Consider the following 23,703-nt stretch of genomic DNA (forward strand, 5'->3'; position numbering starts at 1 on the left):
ATTGGAGAATTTTGCCCCTATTTTCTCCTAGTATAGTTCCTCTTGTTTCATGGAGGTAGGAAGGGTGAGGGTGATCTGAAAGGAAGAGAATAACACTGAAGCTTTGCCAAATGTGATACTTTTGAAATCCTGCTTTTTTTTTTTTTTTTTTTTTTTTTGAGACGGAGTCTTGCTCTGTCCCAAGGCTGGAGTGCAGTGGCACGATCTCGGCTCACTGCAACCTCTGCCTCCCAGGTTCAAGCAATTCACTTGCCTTTCTCCTGCCTCAGCCCCCTGAGTAGCTGGGACTCCAGGCACGCACCACCATGCCCAGTTAATTTTTGTATTTTTAGTAGAGATGGGGTTTCACCATGTTGGCCAGGATGGTCTCTATCTCTTGACCTCGTGATCCGCCTGCCACGGCCTCCCAAAGTGCTGGGATTACAGAAAATCCCTGCTTTATACACTGTTACAGGCAAATATGTATCCCAGGCATCACTGGAGGCCATTCTAGTCAGTGCTAGGTGCACCAGTAATGATTGTGTCTACATGCCTATAGATAGAAAGGAATCACTTGAGTAGAAGACTGTCTGCCACAGAGTACGGAGACAGAAACCTCTGAATAAAGCCTTTTTCATTATCTACGTGACCTTCACTCCAAGCAAACTCATCTGTAAAATGGGAGTAATACCTACTTCACAAAATTGCTGTAGGCAACAAATCTATTCTAGTACCAGTTACCACTCAATGTTTACCCTTTACCCTTAGACTAGAGGGGGATTCACAGATAAAAGTTTTGTGCTGGAAGTCTTGGGCTAAATAATCTTAAACAAGAAACAACCTCTCTGATCTCCATTTCCTCATTTATTCAATGGAATGAATAAGATTGGGAGTCAAGAATAACCGTATCTGCTCTACCAATCTTATTTGGTTCACGTGAGAATCAAATGAGATAATGTTCATGAAAGAACCTTGGATCATTGAAAATTGCCATAAATTGTTGGATGTTATGGCTATTATTAACATTATAAACCATTTTCAAATTTCTCAGTACCCTAAGGGAGTAAAGTCTCCGTTGTTATTCTTGGTTTCTCGGTGAAATCATTTTGAGGGTAATTATTGCAAAAGCAATGAGGCTAATTTAGTACTAATGCAATGCTAGTCATTTTTCCAGGCCAGATTTTTAGCAACAAGAGAAAGTAGGGCCTCACCTGTCTGGCAAATAAAGGAGTCTATTCTGTTTTCATGCCCTATCAGATTATTCACGGAAGGTCTTCTATTGTAAATGGAAGGTCTTCTATTGTAAACGGGGACCTGGGACAAATCCCCCTGTAGGTCTGCAGGAGAACAAACTTCAAGAAGCTGAATCCTTTAAACAGTCAAGCTTGGCTCCTTCTGATTACACTGAGGATATGCTAACAAGCAGAGGGGCCAAATGTCTTTTTGCCAAGTGAAATAATTAAGGAGAACAATACATGGTCATGTTGGAAGCGACAGAAACACATTCGGGCCCATTGTAAGTCTTCCATACAAAGTACTTCCTTCCCTATGCAGCTCACTGCATTTGGCCAGAAGGTGATTCAGTCTCTGCTGGCTCTGAAAACCTTATATAAAAATATTCTGCAGAACAATGATCCTTCCAAATGAAAAATTAGAAAACTAATATCTGCCTAGGCCCTTTTTGATGTCCTAGCATTTGTATTCCTCATTTTAACCTGGCAGGCATGTTGGTGTTATCTTGATTTTACACATAGAGAAATTAAGACTGAGAAAGGAAAAATAACTTGTCAAAGCTACAAAGTAGCAGAGTCTGGGTTGGAATGCAAGCCTGTCTACCTTCAGTGCTTCTAGTAAATTATATTACTAATCAAAATTACCCTAAACCATTATACGTAATTGTTTTTCATTATTCTCCTTAAGAGTCCGAAGTTTTCTTTCAATGAAGACTAATATCTGGTGGGGATCATACTATTTTAAGAAAATCACTTTGGAACAATGGACATTATTCTTACTAGGTCATTTTAAAGGGTAACGGACACCTCCAATGCATTGCAGAGAAAATTGACTGAAAATTAGAATGTTGAAGATTTTTAATACTTCGGAATAACTGTTTAAAAATTAAATGCACATATTAGTTACATCAAGTTAAATACTTGAGATTTTTGAAACCAACGACTTAGGGCAGATCACATGATTAATTTCCTTTTAAAAATCAACAATTTGGTATCACAGTTCACATCTGACATTCCTATTTTATTTTTACAATGATGTTCAATACTTTGATTAGTAATTAAATATAATGGAGAAAATACTCCTTTCTTATCCTGAAGCTTAAAGCAAAGTAATCATGATTTCTTATTAAAGAGGTACTTTTAATAAAGTGAAACATCATCTGGGATATTACTTTGAATTAAAACAAGAAAAGGCTCTGGTTTTAAACATGGCAAAACTGGGAAGAAATCTTACAGAACCTTAGAATTCAAGGGAAATTAAACAAGTTTAAAATACAACCTTGACTGAAAAAAATTTAAAAACATAGAAAACAAACAGGAATCACTACCGATTTATTATTTGAAAACTATAAAATAAGCAGGTTGGTAGCAGATAGGGGCCTGCACCGGTGATTTAGGCATATATGCCTGGAAGCCGAGAGAGAGAGGTAATTAGGCCTTCAGTTGGCAGGTTGGGCCCAAGCATTCACTCTCTTGACTTGATGATGGAAATACTAAGTAGATGATCTATTGCCTTATGTATTCTCAAATGAATTCTTAAAAAAAAAATGCTGAATAGGCCATATACATTGATTAAAATTTTCCCCTGCAGAAAAGGTTTTAACTACAATAAGTTAGGGAGAGTAACTCATTTGTGAGCATTTGGGAAAAATCTTAGTAACTGGTATCCACACAAGTTCACTAAAATTTCTATAAACTCTCAGGGCCTCAGTTTCCTCCTCTATAAAAGAATTGGGGGGGGGCTAATCTTTTTTGATAATTAAAAAATGTTTAATTGTAAAAAAAAACCCATAAAATTTACCATCTTAACCATTTTTAATTTTACATTTCAGTAATGTTAAGTATATTCTTGTTGTGCAACCAATCTCCAGAAATTTTTCATGCTGCAAAACTAAAACTCTATGCTCATTGAATAACTCCCCATTTCCCCTCTTCCCCTAGCCCTGACAACCACCATGGTACTTTCTGTTTCTATGATTTTGACTATTTTAGGTACCGCATATAAGTGAATCACGCAGTATCTATCTTTCTGTAACTGGTGTATTTTACTTAGCCTAATGTCCTCTAGGTTCATGATGCTGTAACATGCGACAGGATTTCATTCTTTTTATGACTGAACAATATTCCATTGTATGCATATACCATGTTTTCTTTATCCATTCCTCCACTGATGGACATTGGGGTTGCTTCCGCCTTGTGGCTATCATGAATAATGCTGCAGTGAACATGGGTGAACAAATATTTTGAGACCCCGACTCCAATTCTTTTGGATTAAGTACTCAGAAATGGGATTGCTGGATCAGATGATAATTCTATTTTTAATGTATTTAGGAACCTCCACACTGTTTTCCGTAGCAGCTGCACCATTTTACATTCCTACCAACCGATCACACCAGTTCCAATTTCTTCACACTTGCTATTTTTTTTAATAGTGGCATTTTATTGGGTGTGAAATGGTATCTCACTGGGGTTTTGATTTGCATTTCTCTAATTATTAGTGATATTGAACATCTTTTCAAACGCTTATTGGCCATTTGTATATCTTCTTTGGAGGAATGTCTATTCAAGTCCTTTGCCTACTTTTTAATCCGGCCAATCTTTAAGTGACAAAATTCTATAGGTTGTATAAAATTAAATCTTTTTCATTTTGATGAGATTATTAGTAATAGACCAAGCACATTTAAACTTTAGCAAAACATTTGATGAAATGACTTGAGTGACTCATGACATTCTTATGGACCAGATGAAGGGTTGAATAATAATATCACGAGATGGATTTGTAATTTATCATCTGCCTTTATTTAATAATGTTAATCAGTCAATCAACATCAAATTGTAAAGGGCTCTGCTTGAGGAATCCTGCCTGCTAAACATTATCGTTGATGATATGTTTATCAAACTTGAAATGGTTAGAATCTAGGAACGATACCTAATGGTTTAATTGTGGAATAAAATTTTAGAGGATCATACTCAACAGGCTAATATAATGAATCCAAACCAGAAGTGGAAATTTTAAAAATAAATATTATAAGTTGCTTTTAGGTTAAAGATCTTGTTTATAAAATCCATGATTAGACTAATCTACTAAACAATTGTTGATGTAACCAAACCCCCCAAACAAACAAAAGATTACTAATAAGTTTTACTGAAGATTTAAAGGCTCAGATGAACCCAGCAACAGCATGATACAATTGCTCAAAAAATTTCATATATGGCACTTATAAGCAACATAATAGTATTCATTGGCAATACTGGGTAATGATCAAGAACGTCGTGGTCCTCTTCTACCTGCTCTGGTTAAAAAGCACTGAAAGGTGTCTTCTCAGAGCCACATTTTTAAGAAGGGCTCTAAAGGAGCAGGAAACACCTAGAGGAGAAGAATGGGGAAGGAAATGTAGGAAGATCCATGTGATCTTTAGGCCAAAGAGAAAATCAAATGAAGGATGTTATATATGTCTTCAAATTTGTGTAAGAAATTATCCAGAAGTTAAAATTTGAATCTAGTCCATAGACTTGTTCTTTATTCGGTTTTTTAAAAAAATTGAATCAGTGGCCAACATCTTTAAAAAATCAGATTTTGTATACGAGTTTTGGTTTCTAACTTACAAAGGCAGAACTTTTGAGCAGTTGGAATCATTCCATAATCACTTTGGAGCGGAAGGATTTCTCTGTCTCTGGAGATGTCTGGCAATGTTCAAGTAGAGGCTAGATGATTTCTATGGTTGCTCCCAAGGTTTTCTGACTTTATAAATTGAGTTGAACTTATTTAGGCCCTTACTGAACTTTTTTTTTTTTTTTTTTTTTTTTGAGACAGAGTCTCGCTCTGTTGCCCAGGCTGGAGTGCAGTGGTGTGATCTCAGCTTGCTGAAACCTCCCCTCCTGGGTTCAAGCAATTCTTCTGCCTCAGCCTCCCGAGTAGCTGGGATTACAGGCACCCGCCACCAAGCCCAGCTAATTTTTTTTTTTTTTTTGTATTTTTAGGAGAGACGGGGTTTCACCATGTTGGCCAGGCTGGTTTTGAACTCCTGACCTCAAATGATCTGCCCACCTCGGCCTCCCAAAGTGCTAGGATTACAGGCATGAGCCACCAAGCCCAAGCCCATTTCTTTCTTAAAACAATTCATTTAAAGCTGATTCTTATGAAGTGACTTAAAGTCAATGATGACATTTCCCCTGAGTATCCTCAGCCCATCAGATCCAGTCTCAGTCCTTTCTGACCAGCTCCTTGCTGAGGCCAACCTCTACTGATAGTATCAATGGATACCCTTGATCTGTGGCTTCTAGTTAGGTTGAATCTATGGGAGTCATTTGCAGGAGATGAAAGGCAGGAGAAGAGTATGTGTTGAAACCCTTGTTCCTCTGGCTTCCCCCTTGCTGGGTTGCTGAGTTTTGACTGTATCCCTCTACCAAAGACCACAGTGTGTGCTGGACAGCCCTCTCTTCAGCCTCAGCTATATTCTACAAGGTAAGGTAACTGATCTAGGATGGTAATACCTCCCAATCCTGTTAGCCCCAGGTCTCGCACCTTTCCTTGTTGGTTTCTCCTAATTCTGCCTTACTTCCTAAATAATTACATTATAACATTCCCCTTAGTTAGTCTGTTGGCTTGTGCCATATGTTTCCTGCCAGAAGCTTAACCAAAAAACACTTTGTTACAAAGCCAGTGGCAACAATCATTGTGGTGTTATATCAGATTTCTGTCACCAAAGGTTAAGATACCAACAAGCACTTCTTACTGGCATAGTGGTGAGCCCAAAGAGTTCAGAGGTTTCAGAAGCTTATTGCTAGAGCAGCTTACACACTGGGTAAATGACTCAATATATACTAGGAACAACAACAAAAAAACCTTTGAGAGAAAATTATTTTATGGTTAAAAATGTTCATGGAACATGACTTAGCTATAAGTTTTGGGTCACTATTGTTCTTTACTTTGTTGTTGAAAACGTATAGAGACTGGAAATGAAAGCACATCTTGAAAATCTCTGTAGTATAAAAATAACTCTTCCGGAAAGCTTCAAACTATATAAAACAGTGCTGTACTTCTTCCTCCTTTACCCCTCTCCACCATCCCACTCACTGTAATGTTCAATTTTATTTTGAAGAAATGGCTGAAAGACAAATTGCCTTACAACAGGTCTTCTATGAAATATGGGAGAAGGCTGCTGACAGAGCAAGTTAGAAACGGCAGCGTTCACAATCTGGAAAACATCTGCCTTGCCCCGAACTGTAAACCACCACGTTGCAGAATACGTTCTGTGACAAAGTGGAGCCCAGGGTGGGTGTTTGTAAGGTTATGGGACAAGTCAAGGCTATTCAGGCACAAAACTGGGCAATGCGCCCTTTGGCACATTGTTGCAAGCCAATGACTTAAAAGGAAATACAAAAGCAATAGGCCAGGTATGAAAACTCCAAATGGAGCCAAATGGTTCACCAGTTTTCTTATCATGGGTACTCTTCGGTGAAGCTGGTTTAGGAGTGAAAACAATACTGCTGCTTGGAAGTTCTATTTGGTAGAGGGAGAAACCTTTACTTAGAGGAGAAACAGACATGCTGCCATGGCTAGGGGAAGAAATGTGGCCTCAGGATTTGATTAAGGGTAAAATAAAGGGCCACGGTTTAAATATAAAAACACCAATACAATCGAGATTCTGCCTTCCCATGCAAATCGAGAAAGAAACAAATAGTGGATTAAATGAGAGAGAGAGAGAGAGAGAGAGACATAAGTCTTGTGGTATTAATAAAATACAACCAAAGTAAAATGGACAGATTGTTGCAAAAGGAGTTCTCAGAGGTATTGAGAGTTTCCACAGTTGCGCCCCCAGAGCTGCACAGAAAAGCAATGATAAAGGGCTACAGTGAAATGGTGAACCTAGGCAGTGTGCCTAGATGCCAGTTAGAAAGAACTTAAGCAAAACGCTTCTTTTTCAATTTAGTTTACACCCAACCCAAGATATTTGACTTGGAAAGTGACCACAACACAAGGTAAAAGCATAGTGAATGAAGCTTTGCAGGCAGAGAAGAAGGCCAACTCTGAGGACTGGAGGAGACAAGGGGCTTCCAGAAAGAGAGGAGATGGTACTTAACGGGAGAAGGGTACACCCTGTGAGGTGTGGGTGGAGCTGCTGGGGAGCTAGTCTATATTAGGGCTGCATCTAAGAGGAGCACAGTAGGGTCTCTCAGAGTAGATGTCTTTGTGATTGGGGGCTCCATTCCTATATCCCTGGAGCTGCAAATAAGAAAATCAATGGACAGCATCCCAAAGACCCAGAGAGATCATAATGATCAAAGGGAAAGGGAAAATGAAGGAATGTGTGTTCCTCTGAAATAATCAGGACTCTATTGTTTAAACAGCTATGGCATGGTAGATGGATGAATGGATCTGAAGTTCTATGGAACCAGTTTGAATCTTGGCTTCAGTAAAACCAACATTGTCTGTTTTTCCTTTAGGAAAATGGAGATGATACCTTTATCTTGTGTTTACTGTGAGGATTAAACCAATTAATTCAACACATTTTATTGAGCACCAACTACGTCCTAGGCTAGATGCCGGCACAGATATCTTAGCATAGTATTCAACAAGCAGCACTCATCATTAAAATGGCATTTTAAAATGTCAATCATAAAAAGCAGACATAAAATTGGGAACTATATGACAATACTTAATGTGATTCACATGTTTTGTTTTTTCCACCTGATTCCTTCATTAGATTGTAGGCTACACAAGGGCATGGTCTGATTTAGCTTGTTCACAGGGTCTGAGACACAGTAGAAGCTCAACATATATTGGTTTCTGTGAGTGAATGAATAAATAATTAGTAATTCTAATTGTTAGATACCTGGGACATGAAAGAAAAGACATGGAGGATGAGAAGCCAGGTCTTGCCCAAACTATCTTTTTTCTTTTTTTTTTTTCACTTTCTCTAAGCACTGTCTGGGCATATGCATATAATCCTAGCCAAGCCAATTCCCAGAATTTACAACAGCCATATTTGGTTGTACTTAATTTTATATTCTGCTCTGGAGTGAAAGTTCACAGATAAAACAATCTGCAGCAGACTGTTCTCAAGCGCCTTTATTAGAGAAAGTACAACAAACGTTCACATTTTCTATTTAATTAGACCTATGCTTCTTTTAGCTTTACTTAGTTGAAACTAAAACAAAAGTTATCAGTAGGAAAATGAGAAACCCCATGGAGATTCTGAAATCTCCTTAACTTTGAGTTAGCTAAAGAATGCAGGAATTTTCCTATGAGACTCTGTCTCATTTGGGATAGAGGAGAAAAAGGGATCATTTCAAATCTGCCCCATTAGCTTACAACTCACTGTAAAATGAAGTTATTCTCAAGTTTTATCTCTTTGCGCGCACACACACACAGACACACACACACAACATACATGCATAAACTACAGTTTAAAAGGCTGGCTACAGATGTGAGTCCTGGGTCCACTTCTTATTAACCATGTGACCTCAGACACATGTTACTTAACCTCTCCAAGTCTCAGTTTTCTTTGTTTGGTATAATAAAACCCTACTCTTAGGGGGATAGAACTATTTAAACATGAGATAATGCCTAAAAGTATCAGCATAGTTTTCAGCTCATTGTAAGCACACAATAAATGGAAATTACTATTGAATATTATTATTCTATAGTTTACAATTGTACAGTGTAGAAAAGAGTTCCTCAACCCCAACATTCAACATTTTGGGCTAGATGATTCATTGTGTGGGCTGTTCTGGGTATTGTAGGGTGTTTAGCAACATCCCTGACCTCTACACAACAGATGCCAGTAGCATCCCCCAACCCCACCCACTTGTGATGGCCAAAATCTCTCCAGAAATTGCCAAATGTTCCCTGGAAGACAAAATTGCCTCTGGTTGAGGATCACTGGTGTCGAACAAGGAACAGTGGTCCTAGAGGTAGGAGACCTGGTTTCCATGAATTCATTTGTGATCTTAGGTAAGTATTCTCACTTCTCTGGGCCTTGATTTTCTCATACGGTAAAACAGGGCTGGAAATTCCTACTTGATCCTTCATGGTTTTGTGACAATGAAATGAGAAAAACAAATCAAATGCTCCAAAGGAGTTATAAAAGTAGGATTCCATGATGACCAGTTTGTTAGAGGTGGGCTGCTGAGGGCGACTGGGAGAAGCCACGCAAACCCCTGAGCACAGCTGACGCTGACCTGCTGTCTTCTCAGGAATCCCACGTGGGAGCTACTGGCCCTCTAGCAGCTTATCGATCATATGTCAAGGCTTCCCTGTTCCTTTAATGGATGTATTTGTGGTTTGGCTTGAAGAATTCAAGAGGAACTGCTTTGTTTTAAAATAAAATGAAAACGTTCTTTAAAAAAAAATTCTAAGTGGTGAAAACTGCCTTGTCTTCTCTACATTTAACTTTCATCTAAATTCCTCTCCCATGTGACTAGTATTAACCAGTCCTCAGAATTTTCACTGTGTCCTCCGCACATATATCCGGGAAAGAAATATTCCAAGGGTTTTCAACATCGCTATACTGATTAATACTCAGATACTAACACACTGAGTAATACTATGATAGATAGCTTCATCAGCGTGGGAAGCTTTTTGATGTCATATTATATAATGGAAATCAGCATGGTGGAATCCAGAGGTGGAACCTATTGTCATGCTTGTATTTATTTCAGAAAAATCTTTAAATGAGAGATAGCAGAGTGTCTGGTAAAAGAGCATGAGCTTTGAGTTTGGTCAGAGCTCTGTGTAGACAGTGGTTGGCTGTGTGATTTAGATAAGTCCTATAGCCCCTTTTAACCTCAGTGAAATATGTTAATCACACCTACCGCACAGCATGGGTGTGAGTTTTAAATGGAGATGAATATATAAAGCACCAGGCACCACGCAGGCACATAGTAGGTATCTTGTAGATGTAAGTGATCTCCCTCTTTCTACTCAGTCTCAAAGACCGTTCGAAGGTTTCTTTCATTCCTCCTAGCATGTGCTTGATCTGGATGCTGCAGGAAGGGCATTGAAATGAAAACGAGTACTTTTTGGGTATAATTTGTAGTCTTTGCTTAAACTAATTGTAATAGAGCTTGAGTCCTTGAATCAGAATATCAATGTCTTCCAGCTCCTGGGCAAACTACTTCCCTACCTCTGATGGGCATTAGTTGGAAATTAAGGGTCAGAAGTCACCCAAAGAAAAATAGTGTTTACCTAGAGTGGAATGAATAATGCTTTTCTTTTCTTTCTTTCTTTTTTTTTTTTTTTCTCTTGAGACTGAGTCTCACTCTATCGCCCAGGCTGGAGTGCAGTGGTGCGATCTCGGCTCACTGCAACCTCTGCCTCCCAAGTTCAAGCAATTCTCATGCCTCAGCCTCCTGAGTAGCTGGGATTACAGGCATGTGCCACCATGCCTGGCTAATTTTTGTATTTTTGGTACAGAGGGGGTTTCACCATGTTGGCCAGGCTGGTCTTGAACTCCTGACCTCAAGTGATCTGTCTGCCTTGGCCTCCCAAAGTGCTGAGATTACAGGCATGAGCCACCAAGCCCGGCCCATTTCTTTCTTAAAACAATTCATTTAAAGCTGGGCACGGTGGTGCATGTCTGTAGCACCAGCTACTCAGGAGGCTGAGGCAGAAAGATTTATTGGGCCCAGGAGTTAGAGACCAGCCTGGCCAACATAGCAAGATCCTGTCTCAAAAAACAAAGAAACAAAACAAACCAATTCATTTGGTTTCCTTCGTACATCAACCAGTAACCTGAAGTAGCACAGTAGAGTAGCAAGAAGATGAGCTTGGAATCAGACAGACCTTCCATTTACTAGCTGGATGACCCTGGGGCTTTCTCAGCCTCAGCTTCTATGTCAGCAAAAATAGGGTTAATAATACCTGTCAGAGTATGAGGATGAGGATAAAGAAAGCATGTGAAAACCCTAGCACTGTGCCTGGTGGCATGGAAGGTGCTTAGTAAGTATTGCTTTTATCCTGGACTCTCTTGCAGACTCTCATACCTTACCTGGTTTAGGAGAAGGAATGGGGTAGCTAAGTAAATCTATGTCTTGTTTTTATTCCTTTCTCATCACTGTGAAAGTAACGTGGATAATGTCATAAATGATGTGTAAACCATTTAAAAATACAGAATAATTTTCCTTGAAATGATCAACAATGGCTCTGCAAGAGGTTACTTTGTAGTATGTATGAAGGTATATTAAAGCCCATATGAAGGTGTATGAAAGCCCAGCAACAAAAAGGGAATGTGGTGATCTTTCTAAAATTTGGTGTGTTCAACTATCCGTAAAAGCATTTTGCAAGTAAAGTCACTATAATAACAAGTAACAGGTAGGAACAAAATTATAGAATAAGAGTTTCTCAAATTTTCATCATTAGGGTTCTTTTCAATATTTTTAATACTTTTTCTTATGGATTTCTTTAGTATTTTTTAAAGCCCTTCCTCTTCTTTGTTCTATAACATTTGTGCTAACTTCTATTGTATCATACATACTGCATTGGAAGTGACATACCTCAAAAGCATGAATCATTTTATTCCTCTTATAACCTCCCCACTCCATAGTGGGCTCTCAAACAATATTTGCGGAGCTGAGAGCAAGAATTTCTTTACATATGTTGACTATGTGATAATTCAAATAGATTTATCTTTATATATTGACTACATAATAATAGATAACATGTATTGAACATTTTCTATGTTCAGATATCATAGAGTTTTTCAGTTAACAACTAATTTATTCTCACAATAAATCCTAAGTGTATATCATTATTTTCTCATTTTACTGATAAGAAAAATGAGATTAGGAGGGGCTAAGAGCACACAGCTATTTCATTGAAGACCTGGGATTAAAACCCAGGCACTTAAGCATGAGAACCCAAGTCCTTACCTATTACAATAAACTGCTTTTACTACAAACTATGTATTTGTTGTTTACCTGTTATTGTTGCCATTAAGCAGATTCATTTTGCTTTCTCTAGAGAGAGTATGCTTAGTGGAAAGAGCCAACAGGTTTGGGAATCAGGCTGACCTGAGTTAAAATCATGATTCAGTCACCGAAAGCTGAGTGTCTTTGAGCAAACCTCTTACTTCTTACTGAGTGTCAGTTTTCTTATCCATAAAATGGGGATGATAGAAGCTGGATATGAAGATTGAATGAGGTGACAGAGGAAAGGTGTCTCGCATAGGATCTGGCACAAGGTAGCCACTCAGTTAGGTCATTATTACATTCGGAACTGAGGCTACTGCCCCTTACCAGAGTCTAAAGCCAGCTTTTGTTGTCTTGCACTGACATTTCCTTCTCTCTTGTTAAATAGATATGCTCCTCTTTCCTTCAGGTGTCATGGCCTTACAAGCCATCTGTATGCCAACACTTCCTTTGTATCCATCTCATCCCAGACCCTGACTTGAACTTCAGTCTGTGATATCCAACTGCCTCCTCAGTATTTCTTTTTGGATTTCTAAAAGGCATCTCGAACTCAGCATGAACAAAAACTCCTGATTCCAGTTCCCACTAAATTTACTCCTCCTATACTTTTCTCCATCTCAGCAAAAGGCAATTCCATGGAGAAGCTCCATAGTCACTCTTGATTCCTTCCATCATTTATATCCCACATCTGATCCATCAGTGACTCCTCTTTTCTCCAATTTCAACACATATCCAGAATCTGCCCACATGTCCCTCCATCTTCCGCTCCTCCTCCCGCCAAGTCCACTTTATCTCTCCCCTGCATTCCTGCAGTAGCTTCCCAACTGATCTCCTTGCCTTTGCTCTTGCATCCTTCCCACAGGCTAGTCTCAACCCAGCAGCCCAGGTGAGCCTTCAAACATGTAAGTCAGGTCATGTCACCCTTCCGCTCAAAACCCTCTCACGCTTTCCCAACTCATTCAGGGTCAAAGCTTAAGTCCTCCAATGGCCTATAGAGCCTTACATGATTGGGTCCTGTTACCTTCCCGACCTAATCTTCTGCTACTCTCCCTCTTGCTTGTTCTGCCTCCATGACTTCTTGCTCCTTTGTGGATGTGCTATGCCTACTTCCTCTTTAGGGTCCCTGGCGTCTCCCCATGCCCGGATGAGTAAGTACTTGGCACATAGTAGGTGCTCAACAAATATTCTAAATGAATGGCTTGAATAATCATCTGGTTAAACACTGAGCTCACTTTGTATTGTGTGTCCCATGACTATGGCTCTTGCTTGCCCACCCCTCTACCTGTCGCTTTTGCTTTTCTAGCAGTGACATCCTGACTTTCCCACTATGCCTGGGAAACTTGGCGTTATCTACGATATCTACGAGAACTAGGATCAGGAAGATGAATCAGTTCCAAAGTAGTTCCTAACTCCAGGTTTCACCAACACTTTCATTTTTTTTTTTTTTTTTTTGGTAGAGATGGAGTCTTGCTATGTTGCCTGGGCTGGTCTTGAACCCCAGGGCTCAAATGATCCTCCTGCCTCAGCCTTCCCAAAGTGTTGGGATTACAGGCGTAAGCCACCATGCTTGGCCTATTTTCATTATTTTCTCCAAACATTTTCTAGAAAAAGGAACAGTTAACTGACTCAGGAATTCCATTTTCTTACTAGACACCTATATACTTCTTTTGCAGTATTAACAGATGTAACGAAGGACACAGTTTATTCACAGATTCTCTGGATGACCGAGTAATGGTTGTAGATTCATCCTGCCTTGTGGTGTTCTTAAGGCATACAGAAAACAATTTTCTTTCTGCTTCCAATATTCCTTTTTTGCTAAAAAGGTCTACTTGGACACAGACCATTATGGGTAACATCTTTTTCTACAAAAACCAGTGTGATAAACTGTCTCAACTGTGCCTCTGGAGGGCTGGGTCCCTGTTACATCCCCTGGTGCAATGGCTGCAGGTATAAAGGCAATTGAGTTCTTGAGAACGTGTTTTGGTACCTTACAAGGTGTTTTATGTAGAAACAGCAGGGTTTACCCTAAAAAGAATTTGAGATCAAGCAAATACTATCCGTTTCCTTTGCCCCCCTTATAGGATTCTCCTAAATGAAGAGGGGTAGGATAGAGATCTTTAAAGGTGATTGAATACATTAGGGGCAATGACTTCTATTTACCGCAAGCTGGGATGTCACACAGATCAGACTTAAAGTTTTCATCCAAGGTGAAGCACCAGGGAGCTTCCTTCTGATTCCCTGGGTTGCGGCAGTAGGAATGGCCTCCATTCAGCTCTGGGAAACGAAGTGCGGTGAAGGTGTGTGTGTGTGGATACTGGGAATTCCACGGCTGGCACTGGCGCCCTGATTTGGTCACGCTGACGGTTCCCCGGTAGTCCACACCTGTGCTGTTATAACACTTGTGATCTGAAAAACACACAAAAGCCCAAACAATTAGAAAGAAACACAGGAAATGCTAGAGCTCTCCTCTAGCCAGCAGTTTCTGGAGGGGAGGGCAGGTAATTAACCTGTGGCCACAGCTTCCCTGCTGGTCAGGGGCCATGCAGGGCAATCTCCCTGCTTTGCTGGGCTTGGACCCAGGGCCTGCCTTGCAGTTACATTCCTGGGAGGATTTAAAGCTTTTGCTTCAGTAATAAAATCAGTATTCTAAAAGTATTTTTAACATTGAACACAGAAGAAATTGGAACTGGGGTAGGACCTAGGGGCACAGAAGTAATTTCCTAGTGAATGGTTCAAGGAAGGTTCAAGCCAAACTTTTCCTTCCATTCTGATTGACAGCTTTAGACATGAATCATGTAATAAGGAATCTAGTTGGTATTGTAATTCACAGAACACGCTTATTAGAGGCTGTGCATTCTGGGTTTCTAACAAAAGTTAGGGCTATCTCTGTGCTGATGGGGTCAGCACCCTTGAGAAGCAGATCCCATTAAGTAGCCCTCCCAGGTGGCCATAGGGACTTAAAGCACTGCAGAATCTGTACAGTTGAACTGAATTGGAGTTTGGAGAAGTAATGACAATGACAATAATGATGCTACTGAGCCCTTACCATGTGTTAAGCATTTTAGATGCATTCATTTACTTAACTCATAAAATAGCATTAATGACCAAATGGAAACTAAAAACTTGCCACTGAGATTAATTCTAGATGAAAGAGAAATGTACACTGAAATAGTCTTTTGCTTGGTGGTGTTGAGTGGGTAGGGGATGGAGGCAAACCCATCTATATCTTTAAAATAGTGGTATGATATGGTTTGGGTCTGTGTCCCCACCAAATCTCCCTAATCCCCAGTGTTGGAGGTGGGGCCTGGTGGGAGGTGATTGGATCATGGGAGCAGGTTTCTTGTGAATGGTTTAACACCAACCCCCCTTGGTACTGTCCTTGGGATAGTGAGTAAGTTCTCACTCTCATGGCCGTTTAAAAGCATGTGGCACCTCCCTACTCACTCTCTCTTTCTCCTGCTCCTGCCATGTAAGAAGCTTGCTCTCCCTTCACCTTCTGCCATGATTAGAAGCTTCCTGAGGACTCCTCAGAAGCAGAAGTTGCTATACTCCCTGTACAGCCTGCAGAACCACATGTGAATCAATTAAACTTCCTTTCTTTATAAATTACCCAGTTTCAGGTATTTCTTTATAGCAATGCAAGAATGTGCTGATACTTGCTATAATACACTTACCATGACGTGTACCATTAGTGCATTTATTTAGTACATTCACAATATTGTACAACCATCACCACTATAGGTTCTAGAATACTTATAGTACCCTAAAAGGAAACCCCATATCTATTAAACAGTCACTCTCCACTACCCCTAGCCTGGCCCCTGGTAACCACTAATCTGAATTCCGTCTATATGGATTTATCGATTCTGGAAATTTCATGTAAATGGATCATACAATGGTGTCTGGCTTCTTTTACTTAGTATAATGTTTTCCAGATTCACCCAGGTTTGTAGCATGTATCTGTATTTCATTTCTTTTTGTGGATAAATAATGTTTCACTGTGTGGATATACCACAATTTGTTTAACCGCTCCTGTACTGATGGACATTTGGGTCGTTTCCACCCTTTGGCTACTGTAAATAGTGTTGTTATAAACATTCTCATATGAGTTTTTGTTTGAACATCTGTTTTCAGTTCTTTTGATTACATACTCAGGAGTAGAATCGCTAGGTCATATGGTAATTCTATGTTTAAGTTATTGAGAAACCAGCTCCCATATTTTAAAATTATTGTCTTCATGAAGCTTCTTGTAGATAACTATGTCTAATCCACCACTGAATGCTCAGGCACAGTACTCAGCCCATTGGAAAATAATTTGATTAACAGTATGAAAATCACTATGGGTTAAGGTCCAGCTTTCCCTGTGCCATGAGGTTGCTGACCCTTAGAACAGCACAGAAGGTCAGGGGCTACCACTTACTTTTATTTATAGGGTCTGCCATGGGAATTCCAATCCGGATACAGTTTGCAGCTTCTGGGCTCTCTGGCTGGGGGAGATCTTCACAGTTTGGCAGTTTCAGCCTCATCAGAATCATGGGATTTGATCTTGCAAAAATGTACTCTGTTTGACACAGGACATTTTCCAGGATTTCACATTCATCGCGACACAAGTCACGGGGCTTTGGGACGGATGAAGTTTCATCACAGTACGGGAAGGCATAGTGGCACAGGGAAGGAATGGCGAACTGAGAACACTTATCAGATAAGTGACTGGAAGTGCCAATCATAGTGAAGGCAGCTGGAAAACAAACACAATTATTAACTCCCAGAGGCCAGGGTTTATCTTCTTTGGTTATCTCGTCAACAGATATCAGATATAAATACACATTGCGAGGAATCCGCTGTGCTGAAACAGACAAGGCCCAGAGAAGGAGATTCATTTCAGATGTCTAAGCAGCTTACTTTCACTGGCTTGAAAAAAACCATTTTGACTACAAAGTTGAAAAAACAGGATTAAATTACATATGTACCGTTTCCTAATACAAAAATTAATTAGGTTAAAGTACAATATATTTTTCATTTTTTTACTACAAAGCAATCGAACTTTGTGTTTCATCTGGTGCTTTTTATTGGTTTTGTGAGGCTTCTAAAACATCTGACAGCTGTAGGGACAGAACTTGTTTCTGCAGTGGCTGAGCCTGAGCACAGGATCCAGTTCTGTGTCTTGCTGGATGGCAAGAGTTGCTGGATGACTTAGGGTAACTTGCTTAATTTCTATGTGGCTTAAATACTTTCTACTACTGAAAATGAGGCAACTTACTTGGAAGTTCTCAAAGAGCACAGTGCAATTGTTCCAAGGCGTATCATCGAATATTAGTGGTTCCTTAGCTTAATCTCCTACCAGTAGGGTAAGATGCACAAAAAGCACACCAGCCTACCTTTGAATACCGCTATTGACAAGGAGCTTACACCTTACAAGGCAATCTATGAGGTTGTTGATACATTATTTCCCCAAGTATGTTGCTCAGAACATTAATTGTGTGAAATAGAATAGTGCTTGAGAAATAAGCCAACAAGTTTGGGAAACGCTGGGATAAACAAAGGTAAATGAATTTTTTAAAAAACTGTGATACTTTCCACCAGGCTGATACCCGTTAGAAATCTCCAAGAGAGGATTTTTATAAATAGGTTACCAATTATTTACATCAAAACTTCCACTTTTTTTTTTTTTTTTTGAGACAGTGTCACTCTGTCACCCAGGCTGGAATGCAGGGTTACGCTCTTGGCTCAGTGCAACTTCTGCCTCCCAGGTTCAAGGGATTCTTGTACCTCAGCCTCCCGAGTAGCTGGGACTACAGGCACGTACCACCAGACCCAGCTAATTTTTATATTGTTTTTTAGTAGAGATGGGGTTTTGCTATGTGGGCCAGGCTGGTCTTGAACTCCTGGCCTCAAATGATCCACCCGCCTCAGCCTCCCAAAGTGCTGGGATTACAGGAGTGAGCCACTGTGCCTGGCCCAAAATGTCTACTTGTTTTTGTGGATATTCAGTTAAAAGTACGTTAAGGCATTCTTACATTAGGTTGAAATGGGTGTTTAACAGCACCTCTCTGTCAGTCCTACTGCTCTTTGAAATTTCAGAGTTTTCTTCCTGCTGAAATGAGGGCTTCAGAAAATGGCAACTACCTATTCCTATAGTTGCTTCTTTTGGTTGGTTAAAGAGTCCTCTGGGTTGCTGAGGCAGGAGAATGGCGTGAACCTGGGAAGCAGAGCTTGCAGTGAGCCGAGATTGCGCCACTGCACTCCAGCCTGGGTGACAGAGCGAGACTCCGTCTCAAAAAAAAAAAAAAAAAAAAAATCCTCCCCCGTCTTCCCCCTGGCCTCCTCTCAGTTCCTTCACATTCCTCATAGCACATAGCTTCCACATAGCTTCTGGATCTTTTGCTGTTCTATGTTTCTGCCTTGGGTTTGTTCTTACCTCTCCTAGGGTTGCCAGATAAAGAACAAGACAATGGTTACATTTCCATTTCAGATAAATATTTATGACATACTTATACTAAGTATTTGTTGTTTATCTGAAATTCAAATGTAACTGGGTATCCTGAATTTTTATTTGCTAGATATGGCAACCTCATTAGAATCTCACGAAGGCAATGTGAACAGATTGCAAAGGGTACGTGACACAGAGGCATCATAACTACACTAATGGAAGGGGACAAAGCGGCTGTAAGCACCAGAATGATGCATGCAAAATCCTACAAGGTAGCCTATGCTACTTTAACTCATGTGTGCTAGCAAGTGCTTCGCTACTAGATTTCCATCAAAAGGATACTTTCAATTAAGAAAAACGAAGGGTGAAATACTGAAAGCTAGAGCAAGAAGACAGGGATGGTCATCTTGCCTCATCACTCACTTCACAGATGAAGAAGGGGACTTTTTGGGAAAGTAATCGATTTCCCCAAAGTTCACTATCATAATAGTTCCGGGATGAGCGTCCAGAATTCTAAACTCTAAATTCATCCCCTCTCAGTCGACATCATGTTGCTTCTAAACAGTAAGCTCTGTGAGGGCAGAGATGTACCTGGCTTATTTACACACCATCATCTCTCCCATTCAGGTTCAGTCCTGGTACACTGAAAGCACTTAATAATATTTAGTGAGTGTTTGAATGAATGTGAGATTTTGCAAAGCTTCCTTTTCCTCTAAGAGCAACCTTCAATAAATTACTTTAATGTAAATTCCAGAGCACAGAGATCATGTCTCATGCTTTTTTATGGTCCTGCTCCCAACCCCCATGCCGAGCTTAATCCTTTGTCAAGAGAGGAGCTCAATAAAACTTTTGGTGAGAAAAATAGTTATTCAAGGGACAAATATAATTTCACTGGTGCTACTTACCTGTGATCTGATTTTCTATTTCCCCTTGCATGTGCAAAGACTCCATGTAGACGGTGCGGTTGCCAATAAATCTTGCACATGCAATCCCTCTGTATGGCTGACAGAATCCATCTTCTTCATACTCATCTCTGAAAGAAAGCACAGACAGACATCAGCTGATGCACCACATACATACAGGGCACGGCAAGCTCTGACTGCATGATACCCTAAATAGTCACTAGGGGGCACAGTTGGGCACAATATACAAAAGACTGGGCTAAGGAATTGGGGGCTTTTGCTCAGTTCTTAAAACATCTGTTGGTCATATTGGTCAAGTTTCCTACACCCCCAGAAAGTCGTCCTGAAGCACAAAATCATCCTTAAATATGGGAGAAAATGCTTTTATTTTCGCAGCTGGTGGTGGACTGGAAGATGATGTCGTTATAGGAGTCAAGAGGAAATGAGTTGGAAATCTGGGCACATGTTCTGCAGTTTTTTGTTTTTTAAGCACAGATTATTTCTGCTTCATTTGCTACAAAGGCGTGGGCGAATTAGCCACCAGATCCACTCCAACTGACATGTCAATTAGGGGGATCCATGGGGTGAGAAGCTGGGGGCAGCTGGGAAGAAACCTGACGGCAGCTCAGTTAGGTGGCTCTTCACTGCTTAACCTCCATTATCTCTACCCTGCCCAAAGAGGCCAGGGCAAACCATGGCCTGGAGAGTTTGAATTGAGGCACTAAATCCAAGGAAATCTAGAGAAAATGTCCATGGAAATTTTGCTTTCATGCTTCCCTAAAATTTTAAAAAATAGTCTTACTACAATTTTGTGGCCTCAAAATTATAATAGTTTTTTAAAAGAAGGGGTGGTAGATTTCATCTTGAAGACAGAGGGACACCAGAAATGACATGATTCATGTGCCAGGTAAAAGGACTGGAGATCTAAAACTGGAGATGAGGACCCAAGATGGTAGGCTCAACCTGAAAGGGCAGAGGCTACCATCTCCCACGAGGGCCTATGAGGAGCACAAGATCCCCCCAGTGCAGAACATCCAGCTGTTTCTCAAAGGCAGACCATAGCCAAACCAAAGTCTGCCTGCCACGTGTATGGGTTGACTTCAACCCTGGATGCTCCTCCTCAATATATCATTTCAAAAAAAAAAAAAAAAAAAATACCGTTTTTCCTCTTTGGTTTCTTCTAAGTAAAAATCCCTCAGAGCAAAGTCAGGAGAACAAAATTCTCTTCCTGAGTTTAACATTTGGGTGCCCTTAGGCAAGCTGTCTGAGCCCTCTGAGCCACAATTCTCTCATCTACAAGTTGGACACAGTAACTGACTTCTCTGCCCTACAAAGGAAAGTCATGACGATCCCATCAGATAATGTAAAAGCTTTTTTAAATTGTAGAGATAACATATGGCTGTTCTTAAAGTATTTACAATGACCAAAGAAGACATTTATTTAAAAGACAGTTATTTACTAAGCTCCTACATCGTAAGAGGGACTGTGGTTAGTGCTGTGGTGCTGCACTTCCCACTTGAAGGTCTAGTGCAGGAGTCTAGCAAGTCAAAGGATAGCAGCAAACCAAGTGGAAAAATCACCTGATAGGACACTAATTTCTGCTTCTCTCTACTCCCATTCATTAAAAGAATCATTTTAAAGGTGAAGGTGGGGGAAGTATCTTCAGTTTAGTCCTGAAAATAGTTTGTATTGCAAAGCTCTTAAAAACTTAACCTTTAAATACACATACAAATGAATATATCATATACCTGACATAAAGACATTGAAATTTTACTGTTGCACAATCCTGCAAGCACTCCACATGTTTACTTTCATAAATCCTAGAGTAATGCTGAAGGCTTTTTGGCTTAAATTTTACTTGGGTTGTAAAATTAACCCAACTTTTATTGGGTAACTAATACCATAAACCTATGGGGAGAAAGAAGGTTCTTGATGACCTACACTTGGATCTTGGAAACCTAAGTACAGAGACCAGAATACACCCCCATGCCACCCCCTGCTATTACAGATGACGCTTTTCTATCCCTAGGCATTAGCAGAGCCCTGGATTTTTAAGGTGTCATTATGAGAACACTTCTTTCTCCCCCACATTAAACTCTCAAGGCTTCAATTTATATCTCTCGGGAGGACAAAACCCTGGAATTACCCCCACATATAAATCCCCAACCTACTGGGAGTTCCCATATTTTATGTGTGAGGCTTAGGCTAAACTTCTTACCACCTTTCCAGTTCATGACTCTTAAAAAGACTCTGAATGCTTTTTTTTTTTTTTTTTTCAGAATAAAATGGAATGCAATTCCTTGGCTGCACATTTCTTATCAAGGGCTTAGAGCTGCAGGTGTATTAAATTTTTGACTATTCCCAGAATTCCTCCTATCCTGTTCAGTCTCCTGGGGGACAGATTTTTTAAAAAGAAAACAAAAAAACCCAAAACCGGTATGTACTGTTATCTGCTGGGGAGTGGCTCTGTCTCGGCTCCTTGTGAGAATCGCCTTGGCAGCACATTGGGAGGCCGAGGCAGGTGGATTATCTGAGGTCAGGAGTTCAAGACCAGCCTAGTCAACATGGTGAAACCCCATCTCTACTAAAAATACAAAAATTAGTTGGGTGTGGTGGCAGGTGCCTGTAATCCCAGCTACTCAGGAGGCTGAGGTAGGAGAACCCAGGAGGCGGAGGTTGCAGTGAGCCAAGATCATGCCACTGCACTCCAGCCTGGGTGACAGAGTGAGACTATCTCAAAAAAAAAAAAAAAAAAAGAAAAAAAGAAAAGAAAAGAAAAAATCTCCTTGAGAAGCTTTAGGAAATACCAATGCCCAGGTCCCACCTTAGACCTATTAAATCATAGTCTCTGGGGATGAGGCTTAGGTACCCATGCTTAAAGAAACCTACCAGGTGATTTGAATGTGGTTGAGAACCACAACACTAAAAAAAAAAAACAAACATGTATTGAGTGTCTGCTGCTCTGGGCTGGGTACTGTGTTAGGTGCTTTCCTCAAAGCAGCCCCTGATGAGCTATTGTCCTTATTTTATGAGGGAGAAACTCAAAGTTATTTAAACTCAAAGTTAAGTAACTTGCTCAAATTCACAAAGCCAGTCAGTGGTGGAGCTAGGATTTAAACTGAAACTCAAGATGAGGCCACTATCCCATGTTGTTAGGTCTGTAGCTATGTTCTGCTTTTCAATACTACTCTTAGTTAAATCAGCCTAATCGAGAAGGAGACTTATAATGAGTCTTGATTCTGTACCATATACTACTAAGTTTCATATACTTCTAAAACAGATACTAAGTCATTTAATCCCAACAACAGTCTTATGAAGAAGGTAAAGATGTAATTATTCCCATTTTACAGATGAGAAAAGTGAGAGTCAGAAAGCATAGAGAACTTACCCAAAGTTACACAGCAAGTAGTAGAGCTAGATTTGCCCTAAACAGTGTTTCTAACCACACTCTATAGCTTCTTTCCAAGTACGTTGGCGATGGAGCTTTTGCAATGCTTACAGGGGCTTTCTGCTGTGGAGAAGCTTTGGGGTATGCTGGGTGGTAAAAGGTTTTCTTTTAAACATAAAGTCAAAATCACTTTTCATTCTTTTCCATTTTTCCCCACTGGCTTTGGCTGGAGGGGAACAAATGCTCCTCCAGCATTAATCAGCTTTATGCTTTTTTCCGGCTCACACTTCTTTCATCATTGATGTCTTCCTGCCTCCCTCCACACTCAGCAAATTAAAAATGTGAAGCAAGTGGCAAGGCAGCAAAAGTGCAAGGGCACTTGCCATGAGTGTGCCCAAGGCTGCATGCAACGGAGAAGAAAAGTGCATTGGGAAAGGGCAAATGGAATTTGGCCATTCATCACAGTGGCTGGCACCAGCGTGCACCGGCTGCCTCACCGTGATGTCAAGCTGCAGGGGTGCTTTGTGATGGGAACTCATGTTTCTCATAAAGGTAACTGAGTAACCATGTTGCCAGCCTCTACAACCTGCCACATTCTCTGCCATGGGATTGGGAAACGCAAATGGGGTCTGCACTCCACCTCCAGGGTCTCCTCCTTCTCCAGGGCAAGGAGCTTATGAAGGATACTTGAAGAATGCTAAAAGGGATTGTGGAACACTGCGGCAGCAAAAGGAGTGCACATCTAGGAATGACTGCAGAGCAAGGGAAGGAAATGCTGTTCTGCAGACACTTTATAATCTAGTTCTTGTCAGCTTTTCCAGCTTCCTTCCCTACCAGACAAGCCTACGAGCCTGATGATAC

General features: G+C 40.4%; 1 protein-coding gene across 6 annotated transcripts in view; it reads right to left on the bottom strand.

Annotated features, from left to right (window-relative positions):
* The window catches only part of ROR1 (receptor tyrosine kinase like orphan receptor 1), a 408,557-nt gene that overhangs the window by 23,714 nt on the left and 361,140 nt on the right, over positions 1-23,703 (bottom strand). For all 6 annotated transcript variants that reach the window (XM_045369694.3, XM_045369690.3, XM_074004848.1 and 3 more), the window contains 3 exons: positions 19,458-19,585; positions 16,543-16,860; positions 14,283-14,528 (listed from right to left, as the gene is read on the bottom strand). In XM_045369694.3, coding sequence (XP_045225629.1) covers positions 14,283-14,528; positions 16,543-16,860; positions 19,458-19,585 — 692 coding nt within the window. The remainder of the gene's footprint in view (positions 1-14,282; positions 14,529-16,542; positions 16,861-19,457; positions 19,586-23,703) is intronic.

The sequence above is a fragment of the Macaca fascicularis genome, chromosome 1, assembly GCF_037993035.2.
Source record: "Macaca fascicularis isolate 582-1 chromosome 1, T2T-MFA8v1.1".
NCBI lineage: Eukaryota > Metazoa > Chordata > Mammalia > Primates > Cercopithecidae > Macaca > Macaca fascicularis.